Source organism: Anopheles coustani, chromosome 2, assembly GCF_943734705.1.
Source record: "Anopheles coustani chromosome 2, idAnoCousDA_361_x.2, whole genome shotgun sequence".
NCBI classification, from domain to species: domain Eukaryota; kingdom Metazoa; phylum Arthropoda; class Insecta; order Diptera; family Culicidae; genus Anopheles; species Anopheles coustani.
This window is the reverse complement of record NC_071289.1, coordinates 63098586-63115282: the sequence shown is the minus strand read 5'-3', so window position 1 is coordinate 63115282 and position 16697 is coordinate 63098586. Positions and strand designations below refer to the sequence as shown.

General features: G+C 42.0%; 3 protein-coding genes and 1 pseudogene across 3 annotated transcripts; all 4 read left to right on the top strand.

The window, feature by feature from the left end:
- The first annotated feature begins 2141 nt into the window (after positions 1–2141).
- Positions 2142–3653, top strand: LOC131264792 (phospholipase B1, membrane-associated-like). Its single transcript, XM_058267058.1, has 4 exons — positions 2142–2375; positions 2458–2786; positions 2861–3135; positions 3211–3653. Exons 1-4 carry the CDS (start codon positions 2142–2144, stop codon positions 3651–3653), a joined length of 1281 nt encoding a protein of 426 aa, XP_058123041.1.
- Positions 3654–4855: 1202 nt separating this feature from the next.
- On the top strand, positions 4856–6322 carry LOC131264791 (phospholipase B1, membrane-associated-like). The gene is made up of 4 exons (XM_058267057.1): positions 4856–5047; positions 5115–5443; positions 5525–5799; positions 5871–6322. The coding sequence occupies exons 1-4, from the start codon at positions 4856–4858 to the stop codon at positions 6320–6322; spliced, it is 1248 nt and encodes a 415-aa protein (XP_058123040.1).
- A 4970-nt stretch (positions 6323–11292) lies between these two features.
- LOC131264790 (uncharacterized) lies at positions 11293–11916 on the top strand (annotated as a pseudogene).
- A 2700-nt stretch (positions 11917–14616) lies between these two features.
- LOC131267777 (ADP-dependent glucokinase) lies at positions 14617–16685 on the top strand. The gene is made up of 3 exons (XM_058270732.1): positions 14617–15074; positions 15135–15299; positions 15362–16685. Exons 1-3 carry the CDS (start codon positions 14734–14736, stop codon positions 16341–16343), a joined length of 1488 nt encoding a protein of 495 aa, XP_058126715.1. The 5' UTR covers positions 14617–14733; the 3' UTR covers positions 16344–16685.
- Positions 16686–16697: the final 12 nt, after the last annotated feature.

Sequence of the window (16697 nt, the reverse complement as noted above, 5' to 3'; positions counted from 1 at the left end):
GCATTTAATCATTCCATTTCTCGTGGCGATCCGAGGAAAGAGGACGCAAAAACAGCCTCGGTGTCGTGGTCACAGGCAAAACAGAGAACTTCGTCGGTCCACATGCAGGATATGTCAACCACGGGTCAACCGCGGACAGTGCGCATCCGATATGCTTTATGGGGTCATGCGGGAATGTTGAGGACTTCCAGTTTCGATGCACCCATGCCCATTCATGGGACGAGCCTGATTTAACCCCGTGTCAGCAGCGAACCTGGCGGCGGTGGTATCGAACTCGCAGATTGTTGACCTCAAGCTGGAGCCGGATTTAGCTGGCTTCAGAAATACCTGTCCGATCGATTCGGGGGGGCGAAGACAAACAAATCTATTTTTGAATACCTTTCCTGCCGCAACATTGCCTATGCGAACGGGTCTAACCAAACAGGCACACCCATCAGAAAGCGCCAACCAAGCCACCTGAAACTGACTAAAAACTCCGTTGTTTGTGAGGAGGGTAAATCTACAAAAAATTACCATTCCGTGGTGGTAGATAGTTTGACCAGCGACATGATGTGAATTAATTTGAAAAGATAACACAAAAAAACGCTACCGGTAACGGACCGTGAGCAATGTTCCTTTAGACAACCTCGGTGTGCGGTCTGTCGTGCGTGCAAAGCCGTGAAGCACAGAAATTTGCTAGCAGACGTAGCGTGAGGCTCGGTGATCGCTTTTGATGTGATCGTTTACTTTTCCTATGCCCGCTTGTTTGAAGACCATTTATTGAAAACATAAATAAGTTGTGGAAGAAAATCATACAAACTTGAACGTTCGTTTCTTGTTGCTTATTCAGATCACTCAAACATGATAAAACTAATCTAGAGTGTAGTAATATTTTACATAGCTCATTTTACCAATTTCTTCTAAAGTCGAACCGCTTCCAAATATTCAAGACCAACTCGTCACTAAGTACTTCCTTAAAAGCGCTTATTTTGGAATGCCACAGACCATCGCTTGCTTCGGTTCATCAACAGTCGAATGGCAGTGAGACAACAGATGGCATTTTGATAGACACTCTACACCATCGCCTGGTGTTAAACATCCGAAACCAAGCAAACAGGTCTAGCAAATAATGGTAAAACAAACCCCGAACGCGTTGGTCCACCGTCCGCCGGGCACAATAAAACCGAAAATTGCCGCCAAACGTACGCGCGAATTAAAACCCTCTTGACATCCCCTCACTTCACATGGCAATGTTAACGAGAGCCGTACCGACACCTCGTACCTATTTCCCTCAGTCCGCCACAATAAACAGGTTTAACTAAATTGAGCCATGTGTTTCCTATAACTTGTGTCTCTTTTTTCGTCCTTAAGCTTCGTCCCAAAGTTGTACGCAACGTACCGTTTAGAACGCATTTCTTGAGATGGAATAGCGATAACAGCTAATCTGGGCGATTCAAACAGGTCTGCCCGAGCGCTTGCTGTGACCGATATTCTTGTGTCTTTTACAGTTCCACTTTTGAAGGTTTCATTTTTGTGACCGAAGTCGGCTTGAATTTTCGTCTTTTGACGTCTCGCTGGTGACGAGCGGATGAATCAAAGCTCCACCTGAGGTGTTTAATTATGTTAATGTATTCTCTTCCTTTTTTCTATCTGTGCCCGGTCGTGAGCCAATTCACACTAACCATACCGAGAGACTTGTTAACTCGCTGGCTTCTATAGTCAATTTCACTTTCATTTGTCAGTTGAAATCGTTACAACAAAACATATTCTTCGCTTTTTAAATTGTAGAGAGGAAACTTTTAGGATATTTTTAAATTTACATTTCATCAATTTATAGATTTATTCGAAATACTCATTCAATTTCCCTAGTACAGTTAGTGCTAGACGTATGAATGATTGTCTATGCTGAGGATGGAATGCCGGAAATATAACCGCATTAGAGATTGAAAAATTAGTTGAAAAAGTGAAAGGATCTGACCAGAACATTTGAGTTACAATTAAAAAAAAACGGAAATCACAAAATGAATGCAAAATAGACGAGCTACGCTTAGTTGGCATCGTTTAACAAACTTTTCATTCACGCAACAACGTTTCTATTTTCGCACTCAGTTCAAAAGACCGCACATCACACGCCACTTGCACACACCTGCACCAGCACCACCATGGTACTTCGGTATACGAGGACACAGATCAAACTCATACTTTTCGGCACTGCGGCGTTAATTCTGTTGGGTTTGCTGGCCACCCTCCAGCCCTGCCATGGACAGGCGCTGATAACACCGCTTGACTCACCGCTGCTGACGAGCAAGTACCGAGGTCTGCGCGAGATCATGTTCAACTTCATCGGCCAGACGGGCAACAATAAGAACAAGTACCTGGTTAACCTGAAAAAGGGCGTAAGTAGAACAACTCAGTAGTTTTGGAGACTGATTGAAAGGTTGAATAAGTTGTTTTGTTCCTTTCCGTCTGCATGCACAGAAAATTCAAAAACAGTTCGGTCCAGATGAACCATTCTTCTGCAATACGACCGGCATGCGCAGTCCCACCGTACCGACATCGGTCGATAAGTTGCGTCCCGGTGATATCGACATCATCGGCGCCATCGGAGACTCGCTGACTGCCGGGAACGGTGCCATGGCGACAAACATCCTCGAAGTGCTGATCGAGAACAAGGGACTCTCGTGGAGTATCGGCGGACAGGGTACATGGCGTCAGTTCCTAACGCTTCCGAACATCCTGAAGGAGTTTAACCCGAAGCTGTATGGCTATCCAACCAAGGATGGCCTCTCCTCTAGGAAATCGGCACTGTAAGGATGCCGCCATTGGTTCGCCATTTGTAAATAACAAACATCGTGATCTATTATCTTACCTTCATTTGCAGGTTCAACGCAGCGGAAGGTGGTGCCATGTCACAGGACATTCCTTACCAAGCCCGGAATCTCGTCAAGCGGATGCTGTCCGATCGAAAGGTGGACATCGCCAATCACTGGAAAATGATCACGCTTATGATCGGGGGCAATGATTTCTGTGCCGAGGTCTGCTATATGGCCACGCCGGAGAAGATACTGCAGTATCATGAGAAGAACATCGTTAGCGCACTGCGTACCTTCCGTGACTATCTGCCTCGGACATTCGTCAACTTGGCCGCAAGTCCCAGTGCGTCGCATACTTAACCATCCGAAACGGTTCACCTCGGAGAACTTACCTTGTTTTCTATTTTACTGCTTGCAGAGGTCGATGTGCTGGCCAAGTTCAAGAATAAACCGCAGGAGTGCGTCTCGATGCATGTGATCGAATGTCCCTGCCTGTTGGCGTCCCGGTTCCGCAAGCAACGCGAGCGCTATGTCAAGATAATCGAGGACTGGAACATGCTACAGATGGACATCGCCGCACGGGAGGAGTTCCACAGCAAGCCCGACTTCACCGTCGTCTATCAGCCGTTCACGATGAACCTCACCTTCCCGGAAACGCGCACCGGCGACACGGACTTTACCTACATGTCGCTGGACTGTTTTCACCTCAGCCAGAAAGGGTACGCCCTGGCCTCGAACGCATTGTGGAACAATATGCTCGAGCCGGTCGGGGGCAAATCGATGAACTGGGAGAGGGAGTTCGAGCTGTTCCGGTGTCCCAGCGTGGATATGCCGTTCGTGAGGACTCCGGGAAATAGCTAGGATCTTACACCACCTGCACACGCTAAACTCTTCATCATAAATGTGATATTATGTTTAATGGAGCTCGGGGACTGGCAAATATGCACGCTCTTCCCAATTCTCACTCCAACCAACATGTGCAATTTCCAACATAAGGTTCATCACTGCACGTAGTTTTCATTTGCCAGCAAAGCTAGCAAGAAGAGGCCAGTAAAGGGTTGGACATCACTGCCACACGCCACATTTTACATCCACTCTCTGATATACTTTCTGCCACGTGGTTAACTGTTGAAACGGGTTTAAATATTCATTTAAAATATTTTTTTCTACATGCACTGGTATTAATTAACTCACATGATATATCCGAAAATACATTTTAATCTCACATGCACATTTTGGGAGTAATGCACGATCCAAAGCATCCACTAAAGAACTTGTTGCGCCTCCCAAGGCTTTTAACATCCTTCAAGGATAAAATGAGCAAGTCTTAAATTTATTACTACATGTCTTCTTTATTACTACATGACAACATGTCTTCAGTACAATTCAACACATTGTTCCAAAGCATCTACTAAAGAACTTGTTGCGCCTTCGAAGGACTTTAACTTCCTTCAAGGATAAAATAAGCAATCTTAAATTTTTACCGACAACTTGTTTTCAGAACAATTCAACACATGCTTAAAATTGAATACTTTGTTAGATTTACCATACTGTTCATCAAACACTGAACTTTTGCCCACAATTATTTTTATTCATCGAGGATAAGAGGTGACAAATTTCTCGCAATTTATTCCGTCTTCGAACTCTCACGCATAGTGGGGTGTGGAGTACGAAAGGAAAACGACTTTCGTTATGATCCAACATGCTTCGATCATAAAATCAAGAAAAGATTATTATCACTTCCTCCTCCAGTGGCGAGAACGATACTTCCTCAACTGTATAAAAGAGCTGAACCAAGAAACAATCCTCTCAAATCGAGAAACGTCTGCCGAAAGAACAAAGCACATCTTGTAAGGCGGCACGTGATCTGTGGATTATTAGCTGCAGTTAAAAAAAATACTATTCATTCGGCCAAAGCAAGAAATTGGTTGCAAGTTAAACTTCGTTTTGTTTTCGTATTTCAAAAAAGTGCTGAAGCTTTTAAAAATAACCTAAACGTATGAAAAATACAATTATTTGAAATTTTGTTCAATTCCTGATAGAGTGCCCTACGGATGAAAACAATGGATATTGTTTCGCTAACCCTGATCTTGCTGTTACAACTTGATGATACTGCTCTGGGTCAAGAGGAAGTAACTTTTCTTGATTCTCCGCCGTTCCTTTCGATATTCCGTAATCTGCACGAATTGCTTTTCAACGCCGTCGGACCGAACAGTGAAAATCCCATTCGATTGCAGAAAGCTCGCTCGCTAGGGGTGAGGACACTTCCCGCTGCAAATAAAGATGCACTAACACTAAACTTAAACGATAAACCGTTTGCAGAAAATACAAACTCCCATTCCTGAAAGTCAACCTTTCCCGTGCCCGACGGAAGGTATGCGTAGTGAAAAACCTCCGAATTCGGTGCACAACCTGCGTCCCGGTGATATCGATGTCGTAGCGGCCCTGGGAGATTCGCTGACAGCCGGCACAGGTGTGTTGGCGACCGAAGTTCTTGAGTTGGTCATTGAAAATCGTGGGCTCTCGTGGAGCATCGGTGGGCAAGGAACGTGGCGGCAATATCTTACCCTCCCAAATATTCTGAAGGAGTTCAATCCAAATCTTAATGGCTACGTTGTGTCGGATAGTTTATCCACACATAAGGAATCAAGGTGAGTGGGTTTTTTTTTTTGTATTGTTAGCCAAAGTTAGTTAGGAGTTGTCCCATTTCATAATATTACAATTGAATTTAGATTTGATGTGGCCGAAATCGGTGGAATGAGTCAGGATTTACCTCATCAGGCCAGAAATCTAGTAAAACGTATGCTAGGGGATCCCAAAGTGGACATAAAGAACCACTGGAAATTAGTAACGATACTGATGGGACATAATGATTTTTGCAGCAGAGTCTGCTACCTCCCAAAGCCAGAAAAAGCACTGTATTACCACGAACGCAATCTCTTACAAACGTTACGAATACTTCGCAAGTTCCTGCCTAGAACTATGGTGAACATCGTTGGCACGATAAGTATGTTTCAAGTAATCTCCTTCAACCAAATATCAAAGCTAATCCTACCTGACACACACACTCCATTGTAGATGTTAATATCTTGAAAACATTCCGACCCCGGCCCGCGCAGTGCATCACATTGCACAGGGTAGAGTGTTCCTGTGTGTTCGGTTCACGGTTTGCCCACATCCAATCCCGACTGGATCGTTTGATGAAACAATGGAACAGGATACAGCAGAGCGTGGCCGAGCGGGACGAGTTTCAAAGTGCATCCGATTTCACGGTCAATTATCAGCCGTTCTCGGCTCAGCTGGTCCTGCCAACCCTGGCCAACGGCGACACAGATCAGAGAATGGCATCGGTCGATTGTTTTCACCTGAGCCAGCGGGGACACGCGCTTGCGGCCAACACATACTGGAACAACATGATTGATTTGGTGGGAAACAAGTCCGAGCTGGTGCTGAGAGAGTTTGAACGGTTTAATTGTCCGCAGGTAGATAAACCTTTTCTAGCGACTCTGAAAAATAGTCTTAAAATGTAGAATTGGCCAATAGGAGTAAAACATGCTTAGAAAACATGCAATTGTTAAACGTTACTAGTTGTTGTAGAACGGTATGAGGTAGGGGTTGGTTAGAATTAAAAAACAACAGAAAAATAAAAATAAAAACATTTTACTTTAAATACATCTTTTGCATGCGTCATTCCCTTTAAAAAATGAATAAGATGTATTTTTAGATGCACAAATGCATCAATATATTTCGATGGACCTGCTTCGTCAGTTGCTTCGTTTGATAATTCTTAACTCCTCATTTGTATTGATCGAAAATCTGTACCTGTAGTGTTTAGATCTGGCGTAAGGTTCTGCGTACCATCTGAACGAGATTAATCTAGTAACATGTGTGTATAGCTTGGGATCTTTTCTTCAACATCAGCAATCGCAATGAGGGAAAGTAAATTGGTCTGCAGTCGTACCAGATAAGAATCTTCCATAGGAGTGGCTGGGGTAATACGCACCCCTGAGGTAATATGCACCCTTTCCCATTTCCCTTGAAAAACGAGTTTTGGACGCGTAAAAAGTAGTCACGCTGTAAGATCAAACTAAAATATGGTCACCCTGTGAGTTTGATAGCTCTACATCAACAGAAACGCGAAATAAACGCAAAACAAAATCATTCTCAGCTCAGACAGTTTTTGTTATAATGTGACGTACCATACCAGTACCGCTAAGTAATATTAAGTGCAAAACCCGATATTTGCCCACGAGGAATACGAAATTTAGTGAATTGAGAATCAGTGCTTGAGACTGTTCATGAAATTTTCGGAAAGTATGCAGATTTACTCATCTTTTAGTTGAAAATGTGTTCAACTATGAATGGGGGCAATATGCACCCAGTATGTCGGGGTAAAATGCACCAGTTTGTAAACAAACTATCTTTATTTGACGGTGGATATTGCCTCTTTGTTGTGGTGCGTATTGCTTCTTTGTTGTGGTGTGTATTGCCCCTTTGTTGTGGTGCGTATTACCCCTAGCAAAGGTGCGTTTTGCCTCAACCAGATACAGATCGATCAAAAATTGAACTTTTTCAAAACTGAAAAATAACGTTTTTCTTAGCAAAAAAGCAAACATTCCTGAACTGGTAACTAGTTTGAACCTTTATGAATCCTATTCAGTGATAAAATCAACAATCAAGAGCCAAGTTGTTAGAAAATTTTATAGTTTTCCTTAAGGGGTGCGTTTTACCCCATCCACTTCTATCACTACGACCAATAGAACCCAAATATTCAATCGAATGTATCAAAAATTCGTTTTCGTACAGAGCAATTTGCACATCACTACTAATTCCCGGCAACATTTTTTCCCTTTCTTGGTTAACGACAACTGGGATTTATTCTCCAGGATTTCCCTTTTATTTGCTGCTTGAAATAAATGTAGTGTTTTGTAAACTTAATTTATTTTTATGTTACGTTACGAGAGAATGTCAATATGTCATGGAAAAAAGTTATCAGAAAAATGAAGTCTTCTTACCTCTAGCCATTTGTCTAGCCAACATAACTTTGAATCAAGTCGTGTTTTGCTTGAGGGATTATTTAGAACTGAACCTCGCACAGATGGCTTTCACAAAAGACTGCAAGCTGATGTTATAGGGATTATTTAGAACCGAACCTCACACAGATGACTTTCACAAAAGACTACAAGCTGAGGTTATGTCCACAAAAAAGTAAAAAGCTTAACGATTCGAAAACTGCTGAAAATTTACAACCAGGAAGATTAGATATAATGCTATGTCATAAATATCTTTTCTTGGAATGTCTAGCGCTAATCCTGATGTGCGTGAGGGGTGTTTTTCAATTCAATAAAATATCAAATTCCGTGAAAATACAAATATGTTTTTACCTTCTTCTTCTTCTTCTTCTTGGCCTAACGACCTTGTTGGTCATGCTTGCCCGATAAAGGGCTTAACCTGTGGTCACAGCTTTGCGCAAACGCATGCGGTTGCGATTTTGATCTATCAAACGAGCACAGCTTTTTGCTAAAAATAATACTTTAATGTTTGAATATACCACTTATATGAGCATAGAATCTCATTAAAATCTACTAGGAATAATATTTAATGTTGACATATAAAAACGCAAGAGTCTGCGGCAAGAATCAAACTCGTTTGATTTTTTAGTACAGAAACCGCAAGGTCTTGCGTCTGCGGTGACAGCCCATGACAGCTCCTATCTCTCCCATGGGAAAAAACGCAACCGCATGCGGTTGCGCAAAGCTGTGACCAGGGGGTTTACCTGTAAAAGTTGAAGTTAATCTTCAAGAGTTGGGGAATCACACTGCGTGTAGAATAATTGAAATGCAAAAAGCAGAAATCTGGCGACACCTTTCATCTTCTTTGTGTGATTCACTAAGCGTCGTATTATTGCGCTCGTGGGGCATTGACGGATCTAGTGGACACAGCATTTACAATCAACTGTTTCATGGTCCCGGAGAAAATGCTGCATCAGACAGTGAATTACTAGTATCGGCATTAACGCCTATTCGTCTTTCGTTCATTAGTGACGATTCAGATCTTCTTCTTCTTCTTCTTTTCTGGCCCGCTCACAGTTGAGCACGTCGTGCTGACATGGCCTGGTCACCAATCGTTTTCCAGGTTGCTCGGTCCATGGCTGCAGTCCTACAACCCCGGTCGCATCCGATGTCTCGCAGGTTCTGCTCCACTTGGTCCATCCACCGAGCTCGCTGAGCTCCTCGTCGTCTCGTGCCGGGCGGGTCGCTGGTGAGCACCTTCTTGGTGGGGCATGAGTCCGGCATCCTCATGACATGCCCCAACCAACGAATCCTGCCGGCCTTCGCCACCATCAGGATGTCCGGCTCGCCATACAGCTTAGCTAACTCGTGGTTCATCCTTCTCACGCCCTCCACACGCCCTGCTCACACACACCGCCAAAGATAGACCGGAGCACGCGCCTCTCGAAGACTGCGAGGGCGTTGGCGTCCTCCGTGAGCAGAGTCCAGGATTCATGCCCATAGAGAACGACCGGTCTAATCAGCGTGCGGTATATGACACATTTCGTGCGTGGGAGAAGCCATCTGGACCGTAGGAGTTTGTGGAGTACATAGTACGCACGATTCCCCTGAACAATGCGCCTCCGGATTACGCAGCTCACGTTGTTGTCCGGAGTTACGACAGTGCCGAGGTAGCAAAACTCCTCTACTATCTCAAGTTCGATTCAGATATCATCTGGATAAACTTGATGCCCCAAAGTGTTAGGTTCTGCAGGCCAATTGTGATCGAGTTTGCGAGAGAGTCAAAAGAAAAAGTTATATAAACAGTAGACGAAATCAAAAACCAAATAACCAGGTTAGTTCCTTATACAATTCAGCTAAATGAAACAAGTTATGTGGCGGTAAACTATTCATTTTATATGAGTTTAATTGATAGAAAAAATTGGCTTATTTAACTGACACTCTGTATATGCAAACATGATGCAAAAACAACAGAAATGAACAGTGTAGAGCACTTGAATGGATTTGTTCCAAATTCTGAGAATTTATCTTTTCGAGACATTTCGTACAGAATTGAATTTAAAAAATGGAAGGTTACTAAAAATTATTTAAAAAAATGCACAATGATCGAAAAAAAATGTATTGGAAAAGATGTACAAAAATTTGGTGTTAAAGTAGATGAACCAAGGCAAATGGGTGAAAATAGTACGACGCGAAACGTTTGTCGTCGGGCTTATTCAAACATAGAAAAATTGAGCGATATTTTGCAAATAGAAACAGAACTTAAGGTTTCGAAATATTTTAATAACCATCAACTGTTCACAGACTTTAAATCCAAAAACTATTGGTCTATATTGCAAAGACACATACATGTTTTACATACATCATTACAATTGGTACAAAATGCCTTCTACTGTCCAAAAAGTTCTTGCGTATGTAGATGACATAATTGTAAATGCCCCAGGTCCATTGGGATCCTTAGGAGAGGAAGCAGCAGAAGGTAGAAATAAAATATACAGAAGGAATAGAAGAGAACACGTCCCTAAAATGTAACAAGAATTCAATATTAAAGACATTTTTATGAGAGCATTACAATCATCTGATCCATACATAGCAACAATATCTCTGTCTAAATCGTTGAAAAATAAAAAAAAAAAACAAATCCCATACCCAGACGCAGTAAAAACATTCTTCGTAGATTACAGCTCCTCAAATAGTAACAGACCCTTGCCAATTCAAAACCAAGAATATGATGGTACAAGCTCAGAATAGTTCAGAAGTTTTGTCCGCGTTAATTATCAATTATTTTCCAGATAACAATATTTTGAATGAAAGTTTGTTGTAAATTAAGTCTGTTTTATATCAAACTAAAAAAAATCTTTAAGTTAATGTAAAAAAAAAGATTGAAAAAATAATGCACCTATAGAAAAAGAAAAGTCCAAAAATATGAAAAAAATAGACAAAATAGAAAAGTCCAAAAATATGAGGTTTTTGCAGCGCCACCTGGCGGGATTGTCTAGAAACATAATAATTTCGTGTAATATAATAGTATTACACGATATTACAATGAAAAAATGGCAAAACATTTCATTCAGAATTTTATCCCGGCAATTTGCTCTTTTCGCTCCATAGTGCAGGGGTATCCTTAAACCAGTTGTACCGGGTCGTTAAACTTCTACAGCAGGCTGTCACATCATCGTAGCAAGTTTCAATGGGTTTCCAGCATAAACTATCTATGGTACCTATCGCGAAAGCAGTCGATAAAATTTATCAACCCGTTTGATTATATCGACCGATAAATTTATCTACTCGAATTGGTATCGCGAATGTGTTCAACTGAGCAGTTGGTAAAATTATAACAACCCATAAAAATATCTATCGAGTAGTTTCGCCGTCTGTCAAATTACCATGGAAACCTAGAGTTTGTTTACTTTTAACAACGTTACAATTAGTGCGACTTCTATCGTATCGAGAAGCATTTTTGTTCGTGAAGCATCCAAAACATTAGAATGATAAATTCATTATTCTTTTCAAATGATGCGGAGAATGAAAAGGAGATAAATCTAGCGGCATACCGTAGGCGATTGAAGAAGCATTTTGATCCGCTTGAATTATCGGATAAAACGTAAGCGTATTGGCTCAACAATCGTTGCCACTGTTTTAACATGTTCCTTTTTCAGCTTCATTAACAATTACCGAGTTCCGAAGAGGCTGTTTGAAGAAATCCTTGCCAAAGTGGAACTAGCATAAGCATAAGCGTGGGTTATTGGCGGAAGAAAAATTGAGAACAAAACTGCGATTTTTTGCACAAGGGTCGTACCAACAAGGTGTTGGTAACGATTTTACTGTGGCAATTGCCCAATCTACTTTTTCTGCAACGCTAGATCAAACTCTAGCCGCGTTGGAACGTGAACTAGCGTATTTCATAACCATAGATATGACTGCCGACGAAAAAGCAGACGCCAGGAGATTATTTATAAAAAATTACCTGGCCTTGTGCAGTGATGTGCGACGATGGAACTCACATCAGAATTGTCGCACTTTACGACATCCCAATTCAATATTTGAATAGAAAAGAGGTTTACAGTTTAAACGCTTTAATGGTAAATATTAAATTTAACACTTCTTTATAAAATGCTTATTGATAATGATCTTCTAGATATGTGACCACAGGTAAATGATCCTATTTGTAGATAATACAATACAAGCCCAATATCTTTATACTTAGAAGAAAAATGAAACAGTGGTGACCGAACGATGAAGCTGTTGGGTTTGTCTATTTACATATTTACATTCTTGTATCCAATATTTATGATTTTTTTTATTGTTGTTTAGGGGACTCTGCTTATCCTTTAAAACCATGGATGATTAAGCAACGAATATTTCTATTTTTCTATTTTTTTCTTATACATTCACGTACTTTTTTCTACCAAGTTTTTGACCTGCTATTATTCTAAGGTTGTCTTAGAGTGGTACAGGGCCAATAAGATTCATGGTAAAATCCCAAATGAAGCCCCCCCAGCCAAAATCGCTGTCGTGGCTACACCATTTGTGAGCAGATGTACCTTAAAGGTATGCAATTGGTGAAACAAATGCCGTTGTGTGAACCGTTTGAATTGAAATCTCGTTAAATTAAAGATGATTATTATACTGGAAAGGATGTACAACATAAATTCCCTCATGCATAACTTGCATGAGTGTATGAAAATTCGGCTACGCCATCAACCTAGGGGTGCGGTATGAGGGGGGCCCACGGGCCCCCCTTATTTCACAAATTTATAACAAACTCCCTTTTTCGGTAGACCTAGCGCAGTCCGCTCGCTGCGCTCGCTGCGGGCGCGCCGCCGTTTCATACTCATTTTTTCACTCCGACTCATTGATTTATGATGTCCATCTTGCTCAGTTTAACCGATTAGTTCAAATCATTACAGCTTCTAACGGAACATCAACGGTTCAAATATTCAAACTGAATCGATGTGCCACCTATTGCATAACTTTCAGGCGCAAACGTGGAAAAAATGACGACGATGCGGCGTCGGGGGGGCTTCATTTGGGATTTTACCAGATTCATTTTGTACCTAAACCAAATTTCCCACAGTTTCGTCCCAAATGAAAAATACTGGGCAATCACAAAACTTTGTCTCAGGCGAAGTGGTGTAACAGTTAGAGATGTTTTTGGCAAGAGGAGGTGAACGGAAATTGCGAAAACGGTGTCTCCTTCCATGATACGGGTGTTAATGCACGAACCAAAAAACAAAATACGTGAATTTATAAGAACAGGGAACACAATGCATAACTGTACAAAAGAAAAATACTAATTTTTTTTATACCGTTGACATTTTTTGGAACCTCAAATTAATATACTTAATGAATTTTTGAAATTATAAAAGTTATAAAATATTTTGGAAAACACCTTTAAGTATCTTCGCTGAAAATTACAAATCGATCCGACAGCTCTATAAAATGAAAATTGGTCCGAAGTACGAGAAATATGGAACGTTTGAGGGGTATCGACCGACAACGGCAAATAAAAATTATTTAAATTTGTTTAAAAACTTGTTTTCTTTAGCAAAACGATAGTAAATTACTATTTCTAGGCATCCTAAAAGTTTCATGCTGATACGACAATCCAATCAATTGTTATTTGGGTAAAAGAGTAAATGAGGCCCCGGGCTAGATTCTCCTCTTCCTACTGGTTCACATTAAGCGCCTGAAGCTATGCAAAGCGCGACACATGCATTCGTTTCGAATTTTTGAACGCGAACGGTTCGCTTAAAAGACCATAACGGTTTAAACTAATCACGCAGTGGAGGTTGAATGCGGGTTAATATGCTTTTACATGTTAAGTTACTAGTAAGTAAACTATACCACACATGATGGACAGCATGAAACAATGAGTTTAGCCGAAGAAATGATTTGGAAACGGCGGCGCGCCCGCAGCGAGCGAAGCGAGCGGACTGCGCTAGGTCTACCGAAAAAGAGAGTTTGTTATAGTTTTGAGAAATAAGGGGGGCCCGTGGGCCCGAAATTAACGGTACACACTACGGTTCAAATACTCTTAGGTTGAATTTAACGAATTAATGTATCACCAATTGCATACATTCAGTTTAAACGTCCACAAGAGGTGTAGCCACGATCGAAAACATGGCGGCCGGGGCCTCATTTACTCTTTTACCGTTATTTGAATATAAAACTACAATAACTAGCCGTGTAGGCGGTTAAATAAAAAAAACAAATTTTAAAACAAAAAAAATTCACCAGAAAAATAAATTTTTTGATGGGCTAAAATGGTTAAAAAATAATAAGAAGCGAAAAATTAACACAGAATAACATTTTTACATTTTTTAAAATAAATTTTACCACGGTCAACAGCTCTTTTCAGTATATCGGATGGGTTGAGGCAGTAGTTAAATATATCGGTCGATATAAAAAAAGTGTTTCGTTCGCGATGCAAATTAAAGACTTTTTTAACAACTGCTAGATTTTTCCCCACGATTTGTACGGTAGCCATGGCAATTGTACACGCGTTTTTACGGGTTGATAAATTTGATGCGTTGCGATACCATTCCGCCATTACTGTCATTATATCGGTCGATATGTTTATCGACCGGTTGTTAACTTGGTTCGCGATAGGTACCTATGATCTATCTAAAATACATGAAGAAATATGGGGTCAAAGGATCTGTAATCACAACGTTACGTTACACTTCGAAAAACACTGTATTTCCGCCGTCAAATTCTTTAACCAAAATGTCAATTTCACGAACAATCATATTGACATTTCAACAGCAACAAATCGCCAACGTCAACAAAAACAACCGCTCCAGGACATTTCCGTTTGTATCAATAAACCGGTATTTTGCGTTACGATCAAATCGCCAAACGATTTATTCTGCGTAGGGATGTTTTAGTGTTTCTTTTATTCTACGGGTTTTGCACCACACGTTGAAATGTTTTCGCTACTCAGCACGGCAACAATGCTGGGTGCGTTTACCGCACTGCTTGCCATCGTCTTTCAAGCGTATCTGGCATCGAACGAATTGGTCAAGTTGACCGTGGTCCTGCAGCATTTGCGCGACCTAGAGGTGGAGTTTCCGGTGAACGGACCACGAGTGGCCATCGGGTATGGATCTTGCAGCGATCTGCACGTGCGGGCGGTCGATTTCCTCCAGTATAACGACAACATCCGAACGGAATTGAACGCAACCGAGTACACGTTCGACGACATAGCGAACGAGGAGGAATTTCTTCTCAATTTTGCCTACTATTTCCAACGTGGAGCGGCAGCAGAGTGAGTATTTCCGGAGATGAACGTAGTATGGATTTCATAAGCAGAACTTTACTTTTCCAGACGGTTCACAGCCAATCGAGAGATGTTTTTAGAGCTAGTTCAAAGGGCGAAAAAATCGCCCTCCGTCCAGCATCATTGGGCGCTCGGCGGCAACGCTCCGGTCATCGGAACGCGGATGGCCATCGAAGGAGCCAATGTAATTCTAGGCGCAAAAATGTCTTCCAAGTACGTCAATTGTTCCGTGACTCAGCCAACAAAAAATATCGCCAATTTTTCACTTCTTCCAGATTGAAAACACATCTCAAGGAAGAGGTACACCTAACCGGAAGCCTTATCGAGGACGATGATATTCATCTGATCCTGGAGTACAATACTGGCGATACCTGGGGGGATCTGGTTTCGCCACGTGCAAACCGCTACATTCTACACAACGACCACCACAATCCGTTCCTCAGTTCGCTGGAAGAGTTCGATGAGCCGCTGCGCAACTTCCAACCGGACCTTTTCATCGTAAGCGGACTGCAGATGATGGACAATTACGTCTATCCACCCGGTGTGCGCGAAGCACGGCTGGAAAAAGTACGCCAGCAAATGCAGGCCCAGTCTCGACATCCCCAAACGCTCATCCACTTCGAGATGGCCAGTTTCGTTGAACTGGAGCTGCTGCAGCTTCTCCGCCACAAGGTACTACCGTACGCCGACTCGATCGGTATGAACGAGCAGGAACTAGACAACCTGCAGCAGGTGCTCGAAACGGGCAAGATAAGTCTCGTGGCAGACTGTAACCCGCGGGTGGCGCACTCCCTCGATCAAGCCCGTGCCGTTTTTCGTAAGCTTAATGCCGAATTTTACCAACATTCCACGGCCGACAGTACCCGCCGACCACTGTCCCGTATTCACCTGCACACGCTCGCCTATCAGGCCTTCATCGTAGCCAAGGACAGTCGCTGGCAGAACACGAAAAATGCTGCCGCAAAAGCTTCCCTTACTGCGCACCGCCACGTTTGTGCGACGAACATCGTTAATCCCGATGCGGCGTACCTGCAGATGGACGACAGTTTTGCCGTATCGGCCAAAGCGGGTGCGGATCGTGTGCACTTTAACAACCGTGATCCTGTTTCGTGCTGGGAAGAATCGATCCTCATCGATGGAACCCGATCGGTGGCGGTGGAAATCTGTGTTGCACCGGTTTTAATTTGCAAACATGCCATACAGACGGTGGGGGCTGGCGATAACATTTCCGGAGCGGGTTTGGTGCTGCAAATCTAGCACGAAAATAGGTTCCATTTTTATTGAAATTATTATAAGACTGCTTATCCTGGTGTTCAACGTAAGTACGGGCTCTATTGAGATTACAGTTACCATCGTCGGTGTGCATTACCAACGTTTTTGGGCAAACTAATTCCGCTTATTGACAACATTACTTTTCTTAAACGAAAAGCCGCTTTTCCGGCTTGACCGAGATAGCAATATTATACTCGAAAGTTTAGTCAACCCATTCCATTTTAAGACCTCTGCGTTATTAAGTTTTACAATAATCAATCGTTTTTTAACTTGTCGCTCTTTCCACTCACTTTCAATGCAAAGGATTAGAAATAAATGACGACTAATAAAAAAAAGATA